At 41.7% G+C, this 19,157-nt stretch overlaps 1 protein-coding gene across 1 annotated transcript in view; it reads right to left on the minus strand.

Moving 5' to 3' along the window:
• Window positions 1-19,157, minus strand: part of Tmc2 (transmembrane channel like 2) — a 64,834-nt gene that overhangs the window by 1,937 nt on the left and 43,740 nt on the right. The window contains exons 14-18 of the mRNA XM_004841156.3: window positions 19,026-19,093; window positions 18,017-18,256; window positions 9,907-10,032; window positions 2,728-2,806; window positions 1,443-1,557 (exon numbers count right to left, since the gene is read on the minus strand). Coding sequence (XP_004841213.1) covers window positions 1,443-1,557; window positions 2,728-2,806; window positions 9,907-10,032; window positions 18,017-18,256; window positions 19,026-19,093 — 628 coding nt within the window. The remainder of the gene's footprint in view (window positions 1-1,442; window positions 1,558-2,727; window positions 2,807-9,906; window positions 10,033-18,016; window positions 18,257-19,025; window positions 19,094-19,157) is intronic.

Below are 19,157 nucleotides of genomic sequence, written 5' to 3' on the forward strand. Positions count from 1 at the left end.
CAGCTTCCCAGTGTGACTGTTAAGGTCAAATATGATGATGAAGAGGCTGTGCAGCTTTTGGAGTCACATACAATATCCAGCTCTCGCTTGTCTGTTTCTTCCCGTTCCCCTAACTCTAAGTTAAGGACATGGCCTGCTGTTCACTAAGCCGGCTTTTCTTCTTTTGGGACACAACCCATGTCCCACAGGCAGGTGGGTATGCCTATGACAGAATCATGGCATTGGATGAATACCACTTCCAAGTGTATCCTCTAGGCTCTTCCCCTGCCTGTAGAGCCCTGGGATGGAAGGAGTCAGATTTCCCTCATCTCCACTTGTGGTCATCAAGGGTAAACACAATTTGGACTTCATGTTTAGTGAGAGGCAAACTTTTATTGTGTTTAGACTATTAGCCATTTTGGGCCTGTTGCAGCTGCTAGTATCTGTCTAGCTAATACTTAAAAAATAATAAATTAAAATGCAATTGCTAAGAAATTGGAACACATAAATAAAAATGTTCTAATTCCTAAAATATCAGTCATTTCTTGTGCATTTCCTTAAATTCTCACATCCAAGGCCAACATTACTGCATACTGACACTGTTTAAAACAGAGACAATCCTAGGAAAATAGTATTACCTCAGAGATGATCTCTCAGTTTGACCTTTTCTCATGCTCAAGATGGAGCCAATCTGTTGTGGTCACTCTCCTTCAAAGCCCTATAACACTCTTTCAGAAACTTCTGTTTTAGGGGCCAGGGATTTAGCTCAGTGGTTTTGCCGCCTGCTGCGCAAGTGCAAGAACCAGAGTTCGATCCCCGGTACCCACCTCCCCCCAAAAAAGAAACTTCTGAGTTTTTTTTTTTTTTTTTTACCAGGAATCAAATTCAGGGCCTCTTGCTTGCCAGGCAGGTGCTGCACCACTGAGCTACATCCCCGGTCCCAGAAACTTCTTATGTGGTCTTTTCTCACCCTTTTATTTTAGATATTTTAATGCTTTTCTTTTTAAAAAAATTTTATTGGTACATTTAAGGTATACAATATAATGACATTCAACATTGGAAATTTGCACCTTTACATAATCCATCTTGGTTCTTATTTTTTCCCCTTCCCCTGCCCTCCCTTCAACCCCTCCACCCTGCCCTATCTACAAAGACTTTGTTTCCATTTTTTCTTTTTCTCATATTAATTCCATTCTCAACTTCTACCAGCAAGGATTCATTGGTTTGTTCTCTGTGCTAGGAATTTTGTTAAGTACTTTACCTGTGCAGTCCCTTTTCATCTTCACTACCCCATGGGCTTGGTGCTGTGATTACTCCTGTATTGACTTGCCCAACTTCATACAGCTATTAACTGTCAGCATTCTGATATCAACCTCAAATCAGTCTGATTTCACCTCATATACTCTTTCTTTCTACCTTTCCAGGTAGGCCTGTAGAAAGCATTGTCATGGAAAAGAATTTACCTGGCTTGGTGATTTGCAGCTGGGTGGAATTTTTGGAGCTTTTAGGTGTGTCCCCTGAATCTCTGTCTGTGGCTCTGTTTTTGACAGATTTGTGGCTCTTCTCAACTTCACGGAGCTGCAGGAAAAAATGAACTTCTGGTTCTGGCCAGGGACGTGGGTATCTGAGGCTCAGAACTCTGATGGTGAGAAACAGAGAGCAAGACTGTGTTTTCAGTTCTTGCTGATTACCTTCACCCATCTGTTATTGTTCCTCACAACTAATTGGAAAGCACAGCCTGAGACCCCAGATCTGCACAGCATTCAAAGGAACAGCCCAACCCCCATTTTGATGGCTTTCTATATCTGGGCAGAAGCCCAGTGAAGTTAACAGAAGGAAGGATGGGTGGGGAACCAGCAGCAAGACAGATGAGATTAGTTCCAGAAGCGAGGCAGAGAAAGCAAAGAGGACAAGGTTTGGAGAGGGCGAGTCTGAACTTTAGGGTTTGTGTGTGTTAGGAGAGAGCAGTCAGAAGTGAAGGTGTCAGCTGGGATGTTGAGGGAGGCTGCCCATATTCCAAAGGGCACAGAGCAATATGTTTCAACAATATTTCTTTTATTTTAAAAATTATTACTATTACTACTACTACTACTATTTTGCAGTACTGGAGATTGAACCCAGAGCCTTTGTACTGAGCTACATTCCCAGCACATTTTATTTTGAGTCAGGGTCTCACTAAATTGCTATATTTCTCAGGCTGGGCTTGAACTTGTAATCTTCCTGCCTCAGACTCCTAGAGTGCTGGGATTATAGGTGTGCACTACCATGCCTGGCTTGACAATATTTCTTCTAATATTTATACTATTAGTTTTTTGAGGCAGGGTATTGGGGGTTGAATCTATAGTCTCATAAATGGCAAGCATGTGCTCCCCCCCACCCAGTGAGTTACATTTTCAGCCCCTTATAAGTTTTTTTTTCTTATAAGTTTTAATCTGTATAAATTTTTGTGGGTATTAGATTTATTATGTATGAGCATTGGTTGAACCCATTGACTTTCTCCTCTTTAGCCACCTCTCAAAAATTGTCGTTATTGTTTTATCCCTTCAAATAGTCTCATCAGCGCGTAGTGTTGAATCTCGCAAGGCTACTTCCTATAATACAGGTATTTTTGAGTTTGGTTTAGAAGAAAGCCATTGGGATAATACAATGAGATCACAGAGAAAATTAGCAACAAAACAAAACACAACACAACATCCAAAATCATGACATTTTTTTCACCCTCCAGGATGAAACTCCTGACAAACTTACTGCTTGGATTTTCTTCCTCAGCTGGGCATTGGCTCTGGAAAGGCTTTTGGAAACTGAGTTCAGGTAGTAGATTGCCAGGCTGAAAGAGAAAAGCAGGCCTCTTATGGTTCTAGGATGTTGGAAAATGATAAGAGCTGGGTGCCTATTCTGGAGAATCAAAGTTGGGTTCCTGGAACAGGAGTGAAGGCTGTGCCTCTGGGCAGGATGGAGGAGATGCTACCATCCTTGTTCTCTTCTCAACATAGAGAGGTCCGGACCCTCCCTGCTTCTCTATTTTATTGAGTGATGGCATGGTGTACATATCTCTAGCTGTCAGAGTCCTCAATAAAAGTTGGCAAAAGGAACTACTCCTCTTCTGGGAAATCTAAAGAAATGGGAGAATGGCAGGGTTTCTTGTCTAGAGAAGAAGCTGGCAATGTTTTGTGGACACCCATCATGTGCCTAGGCTCTGTTCTATGTGCACATACACCCCACATCTCATGGGTTTTGATGAAAACTCTATGAGGTAAAAAAGATGACTCACATATTTCCAAACCAGTATCCTGGGATTCACAGAGATTAAATAATTTGTCCAAGTTCAGCCCACCCTTTAGAACTCCCTGGAGCCTACATTTGAAGCCAAACAACAAACTTCAAGTCCAGAGTGAAGACAGACAGAGATGCTAAGTGATCTCTAAGTTTGCCAAGAAAGAACTGCAGATGCCCTGACAGTCCTCTGCCCAGGTTGCCCTGGAATGTCTGGCACAGGCCTTGTAGTTCTGAGCCCAGTCCACATTGACTGACTAGGTGACTGGTGTCCTTTGAGGCTGCACCCTAGGTTTCCCTTCTACAGGACCTATGACCTAGGGCTATGACCTGGACTGTACTATCTGGGAGGGGACATAAAAGCCAGAATGCGTCTGGGTTGGCTGCCCCACCACCTGTTGCCTGCACATTTTTGGGTCCATCCTTATAGTCACTTTCCTCCATGAATTTCAAGTCTCAGCTGCTTCATCTTGGGTCTTCTGAGCCTTCCCCCTCAGGGCTGGGCCATCTACAGTTAGAGAAGAGATGTCACATTGTCTCTAAAGCAGAATATAGGTCTGAGGCTGTTGTGTGGGCCTCTCAAAACAATGACTTAGAGGACTGTGGATGAGGAGAGGAGAGAAGGGAAAGCAGGTGACAAGACCAATATTTGTTTCATAAGGCCTCTACTCTGTGCCAGTTCTCTTCATTTCTTTTAGTTAACCCATTGATTAGAGTGGAATTAGAGGTCAGACAGTGGTTTGTCTTGCTCCAGATCACCCACCCAGGGCCGGGGATTTAGGTCAGTGGTTCTACCGCCTGCCTTGCGAGTACAAGGACCTGAGTTCAATCCCCAGTACCAAAAAAAAAATCACACACCCAACAAACGGTAGCTAAAATGCTCAAGGGTGGCTGTCTCCTGCCTAAGCTTTTCTTTCCAGATTTAGTATTCCTCCTCACTGCCTACAAAAGTCAGGTTTGATGTCTGGGTTCCTTGATTTCCTCAGGAGGTCACAGGGCAGACCAGGTAGTCACTGTCATGTCATCCCTGTCATACCAGCATTAGAAGCAGAGGGTATTTGAAATCAAGGATGTTGAGTGACATGTAAATCTTTGTTGTTGATAATGGCAGTTAGGGCAGATCTTAAAAATGAGTGTCACGTGGATGGATGAACAAATGAAAGGATTCTGCATCTGTGTCCTGTTGGACACTGGAATCCCTCTGAGCCTGTATCCCCCTCCAGAAAGCTCCAAGAGTGGGTGAGCAATGAGAGGTGCTGCCTGAGGGTGCGGAGTTTAGGTTCCCTTCCAGGGAAGCAGCTCTGTACGAGAAGCCAGGAAAATGACCACAGGCTTAGGGAAGACTGGCTCCATTAGACCATCCTGAGTTGAAGGGGCTCTGATGAGAGGCAGCAGAGAACATTCCTTGAAATAGTCTTTGAGAATTTATAAATAGGCAGAGAGAAAGAGACATGACTAAATGACAAGAATAATACTCAAAGCGAAGATTTAAAAAAAATCTTTACAGACTATCCAAGGCTAAAGTTCAACCCAAACGTCAGCAAAAATGCCATAGTAAGGACTTCTGAAAATTCTCTCCTCCATAAAAGCAATGAGGATACTGGTGAAAATGACTGGAATCAACTTTTTCAGAACTTGAACATTAATCAAAGGTTTTCAGTGTCTTTTCAAGGAAAACAGCTGAATCTTAGTAAGAACAGTGAGCTTTGCAAGATTTAAGTAGCCTTATTCTCCCTCCCCAACTCAGTTCTGCAGTAGGTTTGAAAACCAGCAGTCAAAAATCATGGTGAAAACCAGTAGCTCAGTATTCACTGGAGGGAGTGGGTTAAAGCTCTTTCAAATCTTGATTCCCAAATAATTGCTATTATTTTATTTATCCAATGGTTCCTTGGAAGATACTATTCCCAAAGCTCCCTTTATTTGATCAGATTCAGAGCCTTTCCATTGTGAACAGCATTTTCTCTAAGAATGTTTGTCAGTAAGAATAGGAGCTAATTGTTGAAGAGCATGGCTGTGTGAGGTGTTGAATAACAGCTGGGGAAAATAATACTTGGAATGCCAAATTGATTGGCTTTGGGATACCCCCAGGGATCAATGGAGCACACTTCTGGATATGTTTTGGATGGGTCATGGAGGCATGGCCTTGGGTTCTATATCTGGTCCCTTACCCCTTCCTCTCTGGCACAGTTCCCCCTGCTTTGCATCCGAGGCCACCATGAACTTAGTACCTTTGCTCACCACATCCTTTCCCCATAATGTTTCTGCCTTGGAGCTAGTCAACCACGGACTGAAAACATGAGCCAAATTAAATCTCCCCTTCTTTAAATTGTGAGCTTCAGGTATTGTGTCCAGTGACAAGAAAGCTAATACAATAGGTTAATCAAAAAGCCTAAAAGGAAAAGTTAGAAAAGGAGATGCCCAATTGGGGATTTTTAAAGCTTTGAAACATTCCGGGGAATCTAGAGGCCATATGCATGATGCTTAATGCTCTACAATTCCATGGCTGTGCACATATTCAAGAAAGACTTGAAAAGGCTCTAATCTTCCATGTTGGGCTATCTTTGAACCACTGCTTAAGCAGAAAGGCTAAGGGAGAGTTGTAAATTGCTTGGTTGAATATTGGAGACATATATTTATACAGAGCCACTTGGCAAATAATGGAAGACTTCTTAGCACTAGGCATATGAGGAAATCTCTTTTAAATCTGGCCAGGTGTGGTAGTGCATGTCTATAATCCCAGCACTTGGGAGGCTGAGGCAGGAGGATGACTGAGAGTTCAAGGCCAGCCTGGGCTACATAGTGAGTTCAAGGCTGGTCTGAATTACATGGAGAGACCTTGTCTCAAATAGTAATAATAATAAGTTAAATAATTAGCTGATCACTAAGTTAACTATGTTCAGTTATTAGCTGTGTTCAGTTAGCTTAGTGGTTGACTAATGGCCACACACAACAAAGAATACATAGTTTATAGAAATATCTCAGAAAAGCCACTAAACAAACCAGTAACAATAAACAACCATAACTATGAACCTGGGAAGGGAATAGAATCTGACTTTTAGAGCTGTCATATATTATTTTAAATGTCCAGTTTTCAACAAGAAACATAAGGCATGCAAAGAAACAAGGAGGTATGGTCCATACACAGAGGAAATAGTAATCAGTAGAAATTGTCTCTGAGGAAGTCTAGGTATTATACTTACTGGGAAAAAATAAATCAATTATGAAAAATAAATCAAAGCATTCAATGAACTAAATGAAATCATGTCTAAAGAACTAAAATAAAGTATGAAAATGATATTCCATCAAATAAAAATATTAATAAATATCATAAATAAAAGAACCAAGTAGAAATTCTGGAGTTGAAACTTATAATAGCTAAAATGAAAAAAATTTTAGAGCTGCTCAATACTATATTGGAGTTGACCGAAGAAGGAATCAACGAACTTGAAGATAGACCAATTGAGATTATCTAGCCTGGGAAGCAGAAAGAAAAAAGAATGAGGTAAATCTGTGGGACAACAAGAAGTGTACCAACATATGCCTATTGGGAATCCCAGGAAGAGACCGAGAGGATTAGAAAGCCTATTTGTAAAAATAGTAACTGCAGACTCAAAACTGATGAAAAATATTCATCTCTATAAGGTTAACAATATATTCCAAGTAGGATAAACTTAAATAAATCTACATCAAGACACCTCACAATAAATTCTGGCAAAAGCCACAGTCAAAGAGAGAATCTGGTAAGATGCAAGAAAGAAGCAACTCATCACATGCAAGAGTTTTCAAAAAGATTTGTTAATTTTTTCATCAGAAACCATGGAGGCAGTGGAATGGCATATTCAAAGAGCTGAAAGAGAGTCTACTGAAAGTTCTACATCCAGGAGAACTGTCCTTCAAAATGAAGGTGAAATTGGCCAGGTGTAGTGGTGCATGCCTGTAATTCCAGCACTTGGGAGGCTGAGGCATGAGGACTGTCTTGAGTTTGAGGCCAGCTCAGACTACATAGTGAGTTCAAAGCCAACCTGAACAACTCTGTCTAAAGAAAAAAAAGGTGAAATTAAAATATTGCTATAAACAAAACCTGAGATAATTCACCACAAAAGACTTTCTTTACAAGAACTATTGAAGAGAGTCCTTCAGGTTGAAATGAAAGGACACCAGATGGTAGTTCAGATCTACATGATGAGGTAAAGAGCAAGGGTAAGGATAACTACATAGGTAAATATAAGAGAGAATATCAAAGCAGTCCTTGCAAGTCTTTTTCTCCTCTGACTTAGCCAGCATTCAGTGTACCAAGATGAGAACTGTATGGAAATAATAGCATAAAGGAGGGGAGGGAGAGGAAATAGAGTTATACAAGAAAAAGATTTTTGTATACTATTACAGTTAATTCAGTATTAGTCTAAAGTAGTTTGTTATACAATACTAAATGTAATTTCCAGGGTAATCACTAAGAAAATAACTAAAAAAAAAATACAGTAAGAAATGACAAGGGAACTAAAATGGAACGCTAGAAAATATTTTGTCATGCCCAAGGACATGACAAAGCCTGGCCACCTCCCCGCTTCCCAGCTTGGCCAGGATCATACCCAGTGGGAAGCTTTGTCGCCCACAGAAAAAGCCCTTACACACACAGACTTGGTGCCAGCGAGAAAGGCCATCGTGTCCCAGCTCTCAGTTCCAGAAACGTCTGTACTGCCTGAGAAGCACAGACTGCCCTATCTTTGACCCCAGACTCCTCGAGGCAACAAATCCTCTGACCAAAGCCTGGCAACTGCCTAGCAACCAATTCTCTACTTAAATCTATGCTCTCCCTGCATTCTACACTGATTCTCGCTTGGAGTCAGCTTGCCTGTTTTGCTCTTGGGTGAATAAAACAGCTTCGTTTGCTAAGGCAAGCTTGAGTGTTTTCTCCACTCTCCCCATCTCTGCTACATATTTATCAAGTTGCAGTTGGTGGGTTTGGGGACAGTTTAGATTTCAGTTACAGCATGTTTATCTATTGGATCTGTGATCTAGGAATTTAAGATAAATTGAGAGAAAGAATAATTCAGAAAAAAACAAGTCGGAGGGAGACAAAAAATGGAATGAATTAGGTCAATGATTAGGCTGTTACAATCATTTGTATTAGATTCAGAAATAATTGGCATATTTTTGTTGAGTTTCCCCAAGCAAGAACATTGTATTCTTTGATAGTTCCAGTGAATGTTGTGGAAGTTGTTGAAAATACTCTCAGGGCTCACCTGCATTCCCCATTTTCCTACGCTTTATTTTTTTGGTACTGGGGACCGAACTTGTGTTCTTGCGCTTGCGAGGCAGGCGCCAGAACCACTGAGCTAAATCCCTGGCCCTGCATTCCCCCTTTTTCCAGTTTTTAAAAATTAGTACGTTTGCTTTACATAATGATTATATTCCTTGTGGGTTGGTACATGTGCGTAACACATCTTAATTCTTTTTTTCATCCCTTTCCCTCTCTCTCTCTCTCTCTCTCCCCCCTCTCTCTCTCTCTTTTTGGTACTGGGGATCGAACTCGGGTCCTTGCGCTTGAGAGGCAGGCGGCGTCATTTTTTTTTTTTTTGAGACATGGTCTTTCTATGTAGCCCAGGCTGGCCTGGTACTCACACTGATCTTCCCGCCTCAGCCTCCCAAGTGCTAGGGTTACAGGTGTGCACCCCTCTGCCCAGCTCCTTCCCTCCAGCTCTTGATTCCCTTCCCATTTGAACAAAATCTGTCTCCTTACTTTCTATCTTCTATTTTGCTCTTTATCTATAATTTGGATTTCTCATATATAAGAGAAACCATGTGGTATGTAAGCTTGTGTGTCTGATTTATTTTACTTAACATTATAGTCTCAAGGTACATTCATTTTCCTGAAAATGACTCATTTATCCTTTTTTAATTTGTTTTTTGAGACAGGCTCTCGGTATGTATTCCAGGCCAGCCTTGAACTCACTATGTAACCTAGGCTGGCCTCGAACTTGCAGCAGTCCTCAAATTTATCCTTATTTATGGCAGAGTAGTACTCCATGGTATATAAATGCCACATTTTCTTTATTCGTTCATCTGCTGATGGACCTATAGTCTGCTTCCAAGATTTAGCTGTTATGAGTTGTGCTACTATAAACATGTATTGCTGTAATATGATGTCTTGAACTTTTCCAGGAACCTACGTCCTTTGGATCCTACTTTTCAGTGTATTCCTTGAAAGACTTGCAAAGGCTAGTACCTTCACCTCTGTGCCAGAAGCTTCTCCTGCACCCCCCAGCCCCACAGCAACCCCTGAAGCCATTCTACCCCAAACTCCCAGGGAATTAAACAACTTCAGTGTCCTTCAGTCAGTGACTGATAGGATCTGCTCTACAAAACTGAGACCCTTCACTCACATTGGGAGGAGTAACTCGGAGGCACATTATCTGCCCAAGTTCCCCAGCAGGATTGAAGTCAAGTCCTCCACAGAGGTAATCATACATATCTCTTTTCCTTCCCTGTCTTGGTTTCCTACTCCCTTGCTGATAAACTGCTTGCATTTGAATCTTTATCTCAGGGGCTGCTTCTGGGAATATACACTAAGAGGGTGAAGGAGGACCTACCCAGGAAGTCTCAGCTCTAAGGGCAGTTTTCCACAAGGTGGAGCCAGGGCCCTGGCTAACTTACAACATCAGTAGGATGGCTGGGATGATCAGTCCTGGATTGGCAAGGAAAGCAAAGATCTTGCCCAGGAAGGTCGGGAAATCATTTTCAATGGTCTCTTGGAGGACGTCATACATTCTGTTTTTCCCACTGGAAAGAGGAGAGGATTACAGCATGCTGCAAAGCTCATATAGCACACACAACTGTGTCCACGTCCCCACACCTCCAGAGCTGCCACTTGGCACTGCTTTCCTGGAAGAACTAGAGCTCAGCTCCAAATGGACTATAAGTAAAAAATGTCCCCTGAGTGGCTGCCACTTTGGCTGGGGCCCATAGCTGCATCTGCACACTGGCTCGCCAGCTTTCTGTCCTCTCAAATTACTTGGTCTTCCCTGTTTGACACCTTCCTCAGCAAGAAAAAACCAAACCAAACCAAACCAAAAAAATCTGGGCTTTCTAATATATTCTAAAAGAAGAGTTTCCTATGATGTAGTTAGGAGACCCACATGCTGCTACCTCTAGGATCATTGGTATAGAAACAGTTCTCCAGGGGTTGATATGGTAGGCACTTCATGGTGCCTCTCAGACATATCCACAATTAGTCTCCACATTATAATTCCAGGAGATTGGATTGCCCCGAGTAAGCTTCTACTATCCACAAAAGTAATTTCAATTTTCTTCAAATTCCTAAGAATCATTAGAGAGAATGACTCCACTAATGCCTGCCCAGAGATTCCTGGGTGCTGGTAGCTCTTAATTGGTAATTTTGGTACTAAGAAATGGATTTAGGGATTTGAAGTTCCAGCTTAAAATCCTTGCTCTCCCCTTCATTAGCTTTGGGACACTACAAATGATTTACTTATTCTCTTTATGCCTGTTCCATACCCTGGCTCTCCCCACTGGAGCTCTACTGTCAAATGTGTCTATTAAAAAGAACATAGAAATTAATTAAAATGAAATAAAATGAAAAATTCTATTTCTTTGTCAGACATTTCAAGTACTCAATAGTACTGTGACTGTTAGCTAGTATAATAGGAGAACAGATGTGGAATATTTTCATCATTACGCAAAATTCTTTTTTGGTACCGGGAATCAAACTCGGGTCCTTGATTATGCAAAATTCTATTGGATGTGCTAATGTTTGATATCTTGGCAAGATACTAAAAATTTCTCTGCCCTAGTTTCCTCATTTGTCTATTGATCTATCTATCTAATATGGTATAATACTAATATAGTATAAATGGTATCATTAGTATAATAGTGTTTTTCTCAGAAGATTGTTTAGATGACATAGACATGAATTCATGTAAAATACTGAGTATGTGAGTGTCAAGTTATAAGTGCCTCCCAGAACACTGCAGCCAGCAGCCTCATTTTTCTCTTGTGTAAAATGTAGATCAGAGTTGACAGACACTGACCCATAGATAGCTTCAGCTTGTCACCTATTTTTATATGACATGTGAGCTAAGAAAGATTTTTGCATTTTCAAGTGGTTAGAAAAAAAATCAAAGTGATATATTTTTGTGACACATAAAAATTGAAGAAAGAAATTCACATTTCAGTGTCCATAAATAAAGTTTTATTGGAACACAGCCATTCTCATTCATTTACATTTTGTCTATGGTTGATTTTGGGCTGTAATAGCAGAGGTGAGCGGTTGCCTCAGAGACCGTTTGTGGCCATCTCATTGCTCCGCACTGCTGTGCCTCATATTATAGATCACAATGATGTGGTTGTAACATGATAGCATTTCAAGTGCAGTGCATGTCACCACGTCATGACATTTCACTTAATTTTTATTACTAGATCATGCCCTTCATATGACAGTAAGAAAAGTGGACTCCAAATGTTATGCTGTAAGTCAAAGCTGAGTGTGGATTATTTTGTCATTGAGGTAAATATTAGTTTCCAGTAGCTGCTGTAACAGATTATCACATTGGTAGCTTAGAAAGATAAGCCAAAAGTCTGAAATAGTTTCACTGAGCTAAAACCAAATTTTGACAGGGCTGCTCTCACTCTGGGGAAAGCTATAGAAGAATATAGGTTTCTTTGCTTTTTTCAGCTTCTAGAACTATCTTCCTTAAATTGGCTCATTTCCCCATCTTTCATCTTCAAAGCAAGCTGCATTGAATCTTCAAATCTCTGCTTCCATCATCACATCACCTTCTACTCTGTTTTTTTTTGGTACTAGGGATCGAACTCAGGTCCTTGCACTTGCACAGCAGGCAGCGAAACCACTGAGCTAAATCCCCAGCCCACCTTCTACTCTCGTGTAGTCAAATCTCCCTTTGCCTTCCTCCTATAAGGACACTTCCAATTGGGGGTCCCTCTGGATAATCCATGATGATCTTCCCACCTCAAGATCCTTAAATTTAGTCATATTGGCAAAGGCCCTTTTGCTATATAAGGTCTCATTTGCAGTTTCCAGGGATTAAGACCTGGATGTTTTGTGGGACTTTATTCAGCTTCCTACAGTGTGTTTTTTGCACCCCTGCAATTCACATCCATCCTACATGCAAAATATATTCACTCTACTCCTTTATCCCCAAAAGTCTCAACTTATTACAACATCATCAAAGTTCAAAATATCTATATATCAACTGCTCAAAAATTCCACTTCTCATCACTGAAGCCATCCAAATCAGGTGTGGGTGAGACTCTAGGTTTAACTTATTTTTGAGGCAAAATATTTTTCTAGCTGTAGGCCTTGGAAACTAGAAAACAAATTATTTACTCCGAAAATACAATGATGAGACAGGCATAGAATAACAGTTACATAAATTCCAATTCCAAAAGGGAGAAAATGGAAGGATGGAATCATCAGTCCTGAGCCATCTCAAAATTCAATCAACCAAACTCCATTTTTGTGGCATTTAAGGCCTAAGAATAATCCTCTGGGCTCTTGGATCCAACCTCTGTGCCTGTAGATCTGCTCTTAAGGATTGCAGTTCTGCTTTTGGAATTAAACTTCCCTTTCCTTGAAGGTGTTCCAGTGATGTAGATTTTTATCAGCCTGTTTCCTGCCTGTAAATTCTGGATGGCCAATACCTTTCCTATTTTTTGATTTTGCTCTGTCCCTTTCAGTCCAAGCTGGCAATGTTTCTCCTGATATAACATTCTCAAAAACCTTGTGGGTTCTCCATGTATGCCATGAGAATTTACTCTATTAGACAAAAGAATCTTATACTATCTTCACTGGATAATCTTATCTCTGTTCCTAGCTTCCACTGAGATGGTTGAGGGGATTTGAGTCACATGCTTATTCTCATCAGTGAGTCCTCTGTGTGAATGAATATATTTATTTTTAATCCCTCAGAAGCACAAGCAAAAGATTGTCCAGCCACAGTCTTCATTCTTTTTAGAGCACTGTTTTCTAACAATGAATCTAATTGTAGCTTCTTTTCCAATGTAGGGAGGCTGAGAATTTCCAAAATCATTATGTCTTGGTTCTAGGTTTTTGGGTTTTTTTTTTTGACAAGATCTTGCTATGCAGTCAGTCTGGCCTTGAACTTACTACGTAGCCCATGCTGGCCTCTAGCTCATGGCAACCGCTTGTCTCATCAGCCTCCTGAATGCTGGGATTATATGTTTGTGCCTCTATACCCTGCAAGTCCTGTTTCTTTTTCTATTTTTCTACTTACTAGTTCCTTCCTTAATTTGGCTCTTTTCTCTTACAGTTTACAATAAGCAGCAAGCCAAAAAAAAAAAAAAAAAAAAAAGGAATCCATATTCAACAATTTGCTTCAAAATCTCAGCTAAATATCCAAGTTCAAACTTGTAAGTTCAGCTTTCCATGTAATTGCAGGACATGATTCAGCTAAGCTTTCTTTTATGATATAGCAAGGATTTCCTTTCCTTTAGTTTCCAGAATCATGCTTCTCATTTACCAGTGGTGCAGTAATTAAGTTGTGTTTGATTGCAAAAGCTGAAGATACGTGACTAGAGAAAAGGAGTTTAAGATGTTTTATGCTTGGGCCGGAGATTTAGTTCAGTGGTTTCGCCGCCTGCTGCGCAAGGGCAAGGACCCAAGTTCAATCCCCGGTAGCAAAAAAAAAAAAAAAAAAAAAGATGTTTTATGCTGAGAGCGCTGCACTGTAGATCACTATGACCAGGCCTAACTCACCTCCTCCCACAGATAAAACAGGGCCTCGAATAAAACAAAAAACACACATCTTGTTTGCTTCCTCCCACAAAAGAGACAGGGCCCCCCAAAAATCCCAAACAAACAAACAAACAAAAAAACAGGTGACAAGAGGGCGTGATAAAGCAAGGCCTGGCAAAAAAACCCTGTCTTCCTCCCCACCCATTCGCCAAAAAACCATCAAACATATTGTCCTACAGACCTTAGCTACTCTCCTGGCTCTGGTTACAAACCAGCCCCTTTTACCTCCCCCTACACTTCCCTTATTTCTACCACTATAAATAAACATGCTATAGTTGTCTGGTTGTCTTTTTTTCCCATCAAAAAAAAGAGGCCCACCTGGTCCCACCTTTATTCTTTTATATCTCTGTCTTTGTTTTTCCTTAATCTCCCACTGTCATTTCTCACTCCATAAACCCTTCAGCCTCGAAGGCCCTAACAGTTTTAGTATTGTCATAAGGATTAAATACATGCTTTGTACAATGCTTGTCATTAACCAAGCATTCAAAATACCTTGGCTATCCCCATATTTCCACAATTGTCCCTCTTCAGTGATAAGTATGTACCATCTTGAGGATACTTGGGGTCCTTAGTACCTTTCTTCCTCTTTTCTTTCCTTCTCCTGGCCAATTTAGAGGGTTGTTGGTAGAACTTCTACAAATTCAGAGAAAGAAGGTAAAGTAAACCAAAACTATTCCCCATCTCTCTTAGAAGCAAAAAATAAAAATATTTGGGTCACAGACACAAACTGAAATGAGTTTGAAGATATATCATCAGCTATAATCTGCAGCTTTTCCCCTGTGAGTTATAGAGTGACTGAAATCTATAGTCCTTCTCTATATTCCATGTTGCCTGGTATTGCTCTTTCTCTTTTTATCAAAAATGAGTGGATTAGTGAGTAAGGAATTCGAAATACAGTGGCACCTCAGTTCACAAACTTAATTTATTTCATGATTCTAGGAAAGATGGCTGCGTTAGTGTTCATGCAGGGAAGATGGCCTCAGTTGTATTCATCACCCATCACCAGATACAGAGTTTGTGAATGGAAAAAATTTTGCCCAATGCTTCTGTTTGTGAACTGAATTGTTTGCAAACTGCAGCATTCATGAACTGAAGGTATTACTGTAGACATGTAGCTCATTGCTACCACTCATATAAAAGTGATCTGCATGCCTGTGTGAACTGAATGTTATAAAGAACTTCTCTAAACTGGCTTCAAGTGTCTAGCTAGTTCTTGGCTCACTGATTAGAGGAAAACTTAAGGCCATGGTCAAGCACCTATCTTACTGTGACTTAGACCAGACATGGTGGGTCTGCATACTTGAAGACACACACACCCGAATACCTGTAGACTCTATCTGGAGGAAACAGGTAAAATGTTGGCCAATGTGGACTCCATGTCCACAGGTTTCTTTTCTGTGGGATAGTACAGTTAGTTTTAAAATTCAAATTAGTGGCTATAATAAAAATATCAGAGTATTTTCAAAGAAGTGCCCTGATTTCTGTGATTATCTGGAAGGTCTGGTAAGAGTGGACCCATGCTCCTGATGGAAACAACTGTCTGTAGCACTAACTGCCCCCAACTTGGGTAGAACTCAGGCTTAGCAAAATTCCCAGATATGCCTTATGATGGTCCTGTACACTCCTCTAAGTGCTTTACAAACAGTAACACACTAAGTCCTCAAAACCACCCCATGAGATAAATGCCACCAGCATTTTCATCTTAGAGACAATGAACCTAAAGTGCAGAGAGCTAAGTAACTTTCTCAGATCACCCAGCTGGTAAGCAACAGAGCTGGCTATAGTCTATTCTCTAAATTAAGGGCTTGGCCCGTGCCTGTCTCACAAGCGCAAGGTCCTGAGCTTGATCCTGGTACCAGAAAAAAATAAATAAAGGGGTTGGCAATTTTTTTTTTCTATAAAGGGCAACATAATAAAAATCTTAGGCTTTGTGGGCCATATGGTCCTTTGCTCAACTACTCAGTTCAATGAGAGAGCAGCCATAGATTACATGTAAGTAAACAGATGTGGTTGTGTTCCAGTAAAACTATGTACAAGAATAAATGGTAGTCTGATTTGGCCCATAGGCTATAGTTTACCAAGCCCTGTTTCTAACCATATGCCATGCAGTACTGCCTACCTCATTCATTTTTGTTGCTCGGCTGGCCCTGCAGGCATTTGATTTTCCCCAAACCCTAAGTCCTCCCCTTCATATGACTGAATTTCTCTAAGGTCTAGTTTGAGCATTGACCACAAACTAAATGTTCTTTTCCAGACACTGGGCATAAAGAAGTGAGAAAGGAAGCAAAAACCATGTCCTCATGGAGCTTATGTCCTGGTGGAGGAGAAGACAATATATAAAATAAGCAAAAAAAGTCATGTTACGGGCAATGAGGAGCTATTATAATAAGCAGAAACAGGTGTGTGTGTGTGTGTGTGTGTGTGTTTGTGTGTGTGTGTGTGAGAGAGACAGTTCAGTTAGGAGCTCTAGGAAAGGCCTCACTGAGAGAGTGGGTCACCTTTTAGTAGAAACCTGGAGCAAGTAAATAACAGCTGTGGAAATATTTGAGAGAAGAATGCTCCAGGTGTTGGTGGGTTTTGATTAGATGAATGACAGGAAGGAGGTGGCAGCTGGCAGCTATGCTTCCCCTGAGTTGCATTTCAGGTCCTTCCCTCTGATCTGGGTGTAGGGTGTCAAGGCCTTTTAAGGTGGCAGATGAAGCAAAAGAATGCAGAGTCAGGAATGGCACAGGTCTGTCTGCTCATGGCAATGCCCTGAACATAGGTGGAAGACTGAGGAAAAGAGTTCTGGCATTTGCACCCAGGAACAAGCCAACTGAAGCTTCTCCCATGTGGTTCTCCCTTCAGCTTGGCATCTCCAACTCTCTACAGTTCACTTGCCTTCACTCTAGACTGACACTCCCTTCCTCCTCTCTGATCCCCTGTTTGATCAGATCATGCTGTGCTGCAACTCCTGTGAATTCATCTTCTGGACTTCACCAACCACAGGGCTTTATCTAGACTAGTCCCTTATAAACTGAGGAGCACCCCCAACCAGCATTTCCCCATGTGTGACTCTTCACACTGATAGGCAGGGCTGGCACTAGAGTAAGGTGGGTAAGGCCTTGTGGTGCACATTTTGAGGAAACACTTGCTCTGAGGGCTGTACAAATGCAGTTCAGGGTCCCACTCACCTGCCTCGCCCCCCTTATGGGCAGGGAGAGGTATTTAGTGAGGATGGGGGCAATGGCTTACACTTGTGGTCTTATTTCATGATTCCTGAGGAGAGTGCATCAGGTGAAAAGATGGCAGATAAAAGGGACAATATTCCATATTGCTCTAAATCCAGAACCCCTTTTTGTAGAGTACTAGAGGACTTTGTTTTCAGAGGGTCACTCACTTGGAAAGATGCACATTATTTCTCAATCTACCTTCTTACTATTGATCTTTTAATACACTATCCAGATTCCTAAACTACTTCAACTTATACCCTGAACCCACAGTGCTGGCCAGTGCTCTGCAAAGGGTGGGGGCCCAGGCAAGGGTCTCAGCTGCAACTATGTCACATTGGACGGCACTTGTGAGTTTATAGTCATTTCATCTTCAGAATATTTCCTGCCACACATCCTATGGTAAAGTAATCCCAGATTACCCAATGTTGAAAGACTACAACTGCACTATCCAATATGTAGACACTAGCCACATGTGGCTATTTTAATTAAAATTAATTGCAATTAAATAAAATTCAGCTTCCCAGTTCCTCATTCCAAGCACTCAGCAACCATGGATAGATGGTGGCTACCATACTGAGCAGCACAGACATAGAACATTTCTACTCTGGCAGAAAACTCTCTTGAAAAGTGCTGATGATTTGCCCAAAGCTTTCTGGCCTTTTTCAAGCTGACATGAAACCAGAACCTGAATTTTGACCCAGGCCTTGTGAGCAGACTGCCTCAGGAGGGGAGCTGCTTTCGAACAACCATGACTCTGCACCTGAATGGGCCGCAGTCAAAGGAGGGTGGGAGGGACATGATGGTATAGGCCACTGGTAGGAGGCTGAGGAAGAGGACCAGCAGCAACAGGGCCATGTAGAAGTTGTTGGATCTGGAGGCTTTGAACACGCGTTCATGGGGGACGTTGCTGCTCATCACTGCCCAGCACTGGAAGTACATGGAGGTCAGCAGGCGCAGGACGTTAATGCCCACCAGTCCTGGAGCATAGAAGGAGCCCATCCTGGAAGGGCAGAAACCGGATACTCAGTTGGCCTAGTAGCAGGAAAGATGAAGGAAGGAGGATAGAAGGAAATGAGATGGAAGGATTAGGGGTTTGAGGTGAAACTGCTTTCCCTGCACATCTCAAGGGCAGGGGCCTTTTGTCACCTTTAGGAGAGGGAGGGAGTCATAGTCTTTAGGAAAGGGAGACATTCAGCATTGCAAATTTGGGCTCTGGTCAGAATTTTACTACTTCCATCCTAGTAGGTGTCAGCAAATCACATGATGTGGCGGCCTATTTCTCCATGGTCTCCATTGTTTTCCAACAGAGACCTGCAGGGAGCCCTTGGCATTTTGAAAATCTTTGGCTAAGTTTTGTAGTCTCCTCCTACTGTCTTGCCAGAGCAGAAAGTTCTTTAGTTCATTTTCTTCCTTCCTTCTCTCTTTTTTTCTCCCTCTCTCCTCTCTTTCCCTCTTTCTTCCCTGCTCCTTTCTTTCTCCTCCTGCCTTCCTTCTGTCCTTTTATTTTTCTTTCTTCCTTCTTCGCTCCTTTCTCTACCTCTCCTTCCTTTTTATTCCCTTTCTCTCCCTCCCTCTCCACTCTCTCCACCTCTACACTCATGGTAGCACATTCGTGAGCCCAACACCTACCTCTCGTCTAGATCTACCCTCTATTTTTCATGTGAAAGAAGGGAGCACAGTGGGGCAGGATGAGTTGAGGGGCAAGGCCTGGGATTCTAATTTTTTTGACTCCTAAATTAGGTAATCTTCAGATGAAATGGATAACTCACCAGATCATGCCTTGGTTGAAGATCAAACCCAGCACATTTCCACTAATATCAAACTCAGCGTATGATGGCTAGAGAAAGAGAAAGGAAGGGAACAGATTAGCCAATATCAGCGAGGCCCTATCACCCACCAGG

The sequence above is a fragment of the Heterocephalus glaber genome, unplaced genomic scaffold, assembly GCF_053883595.1.
Source record: "Heterocephalus glaber isolate CG9 unplaced genomic scaffold, H.glaber_assembly_v1.0 deba00001532, whole genome shotgun sequence".
Classification (NCBI taxonomy): domain Eukaryota; kingdom Metazoa; phylum Chordata; class Mammalia; order Rodentia; family Bathyergidae; genus Heterocephalus; species Heterocephalus glaber.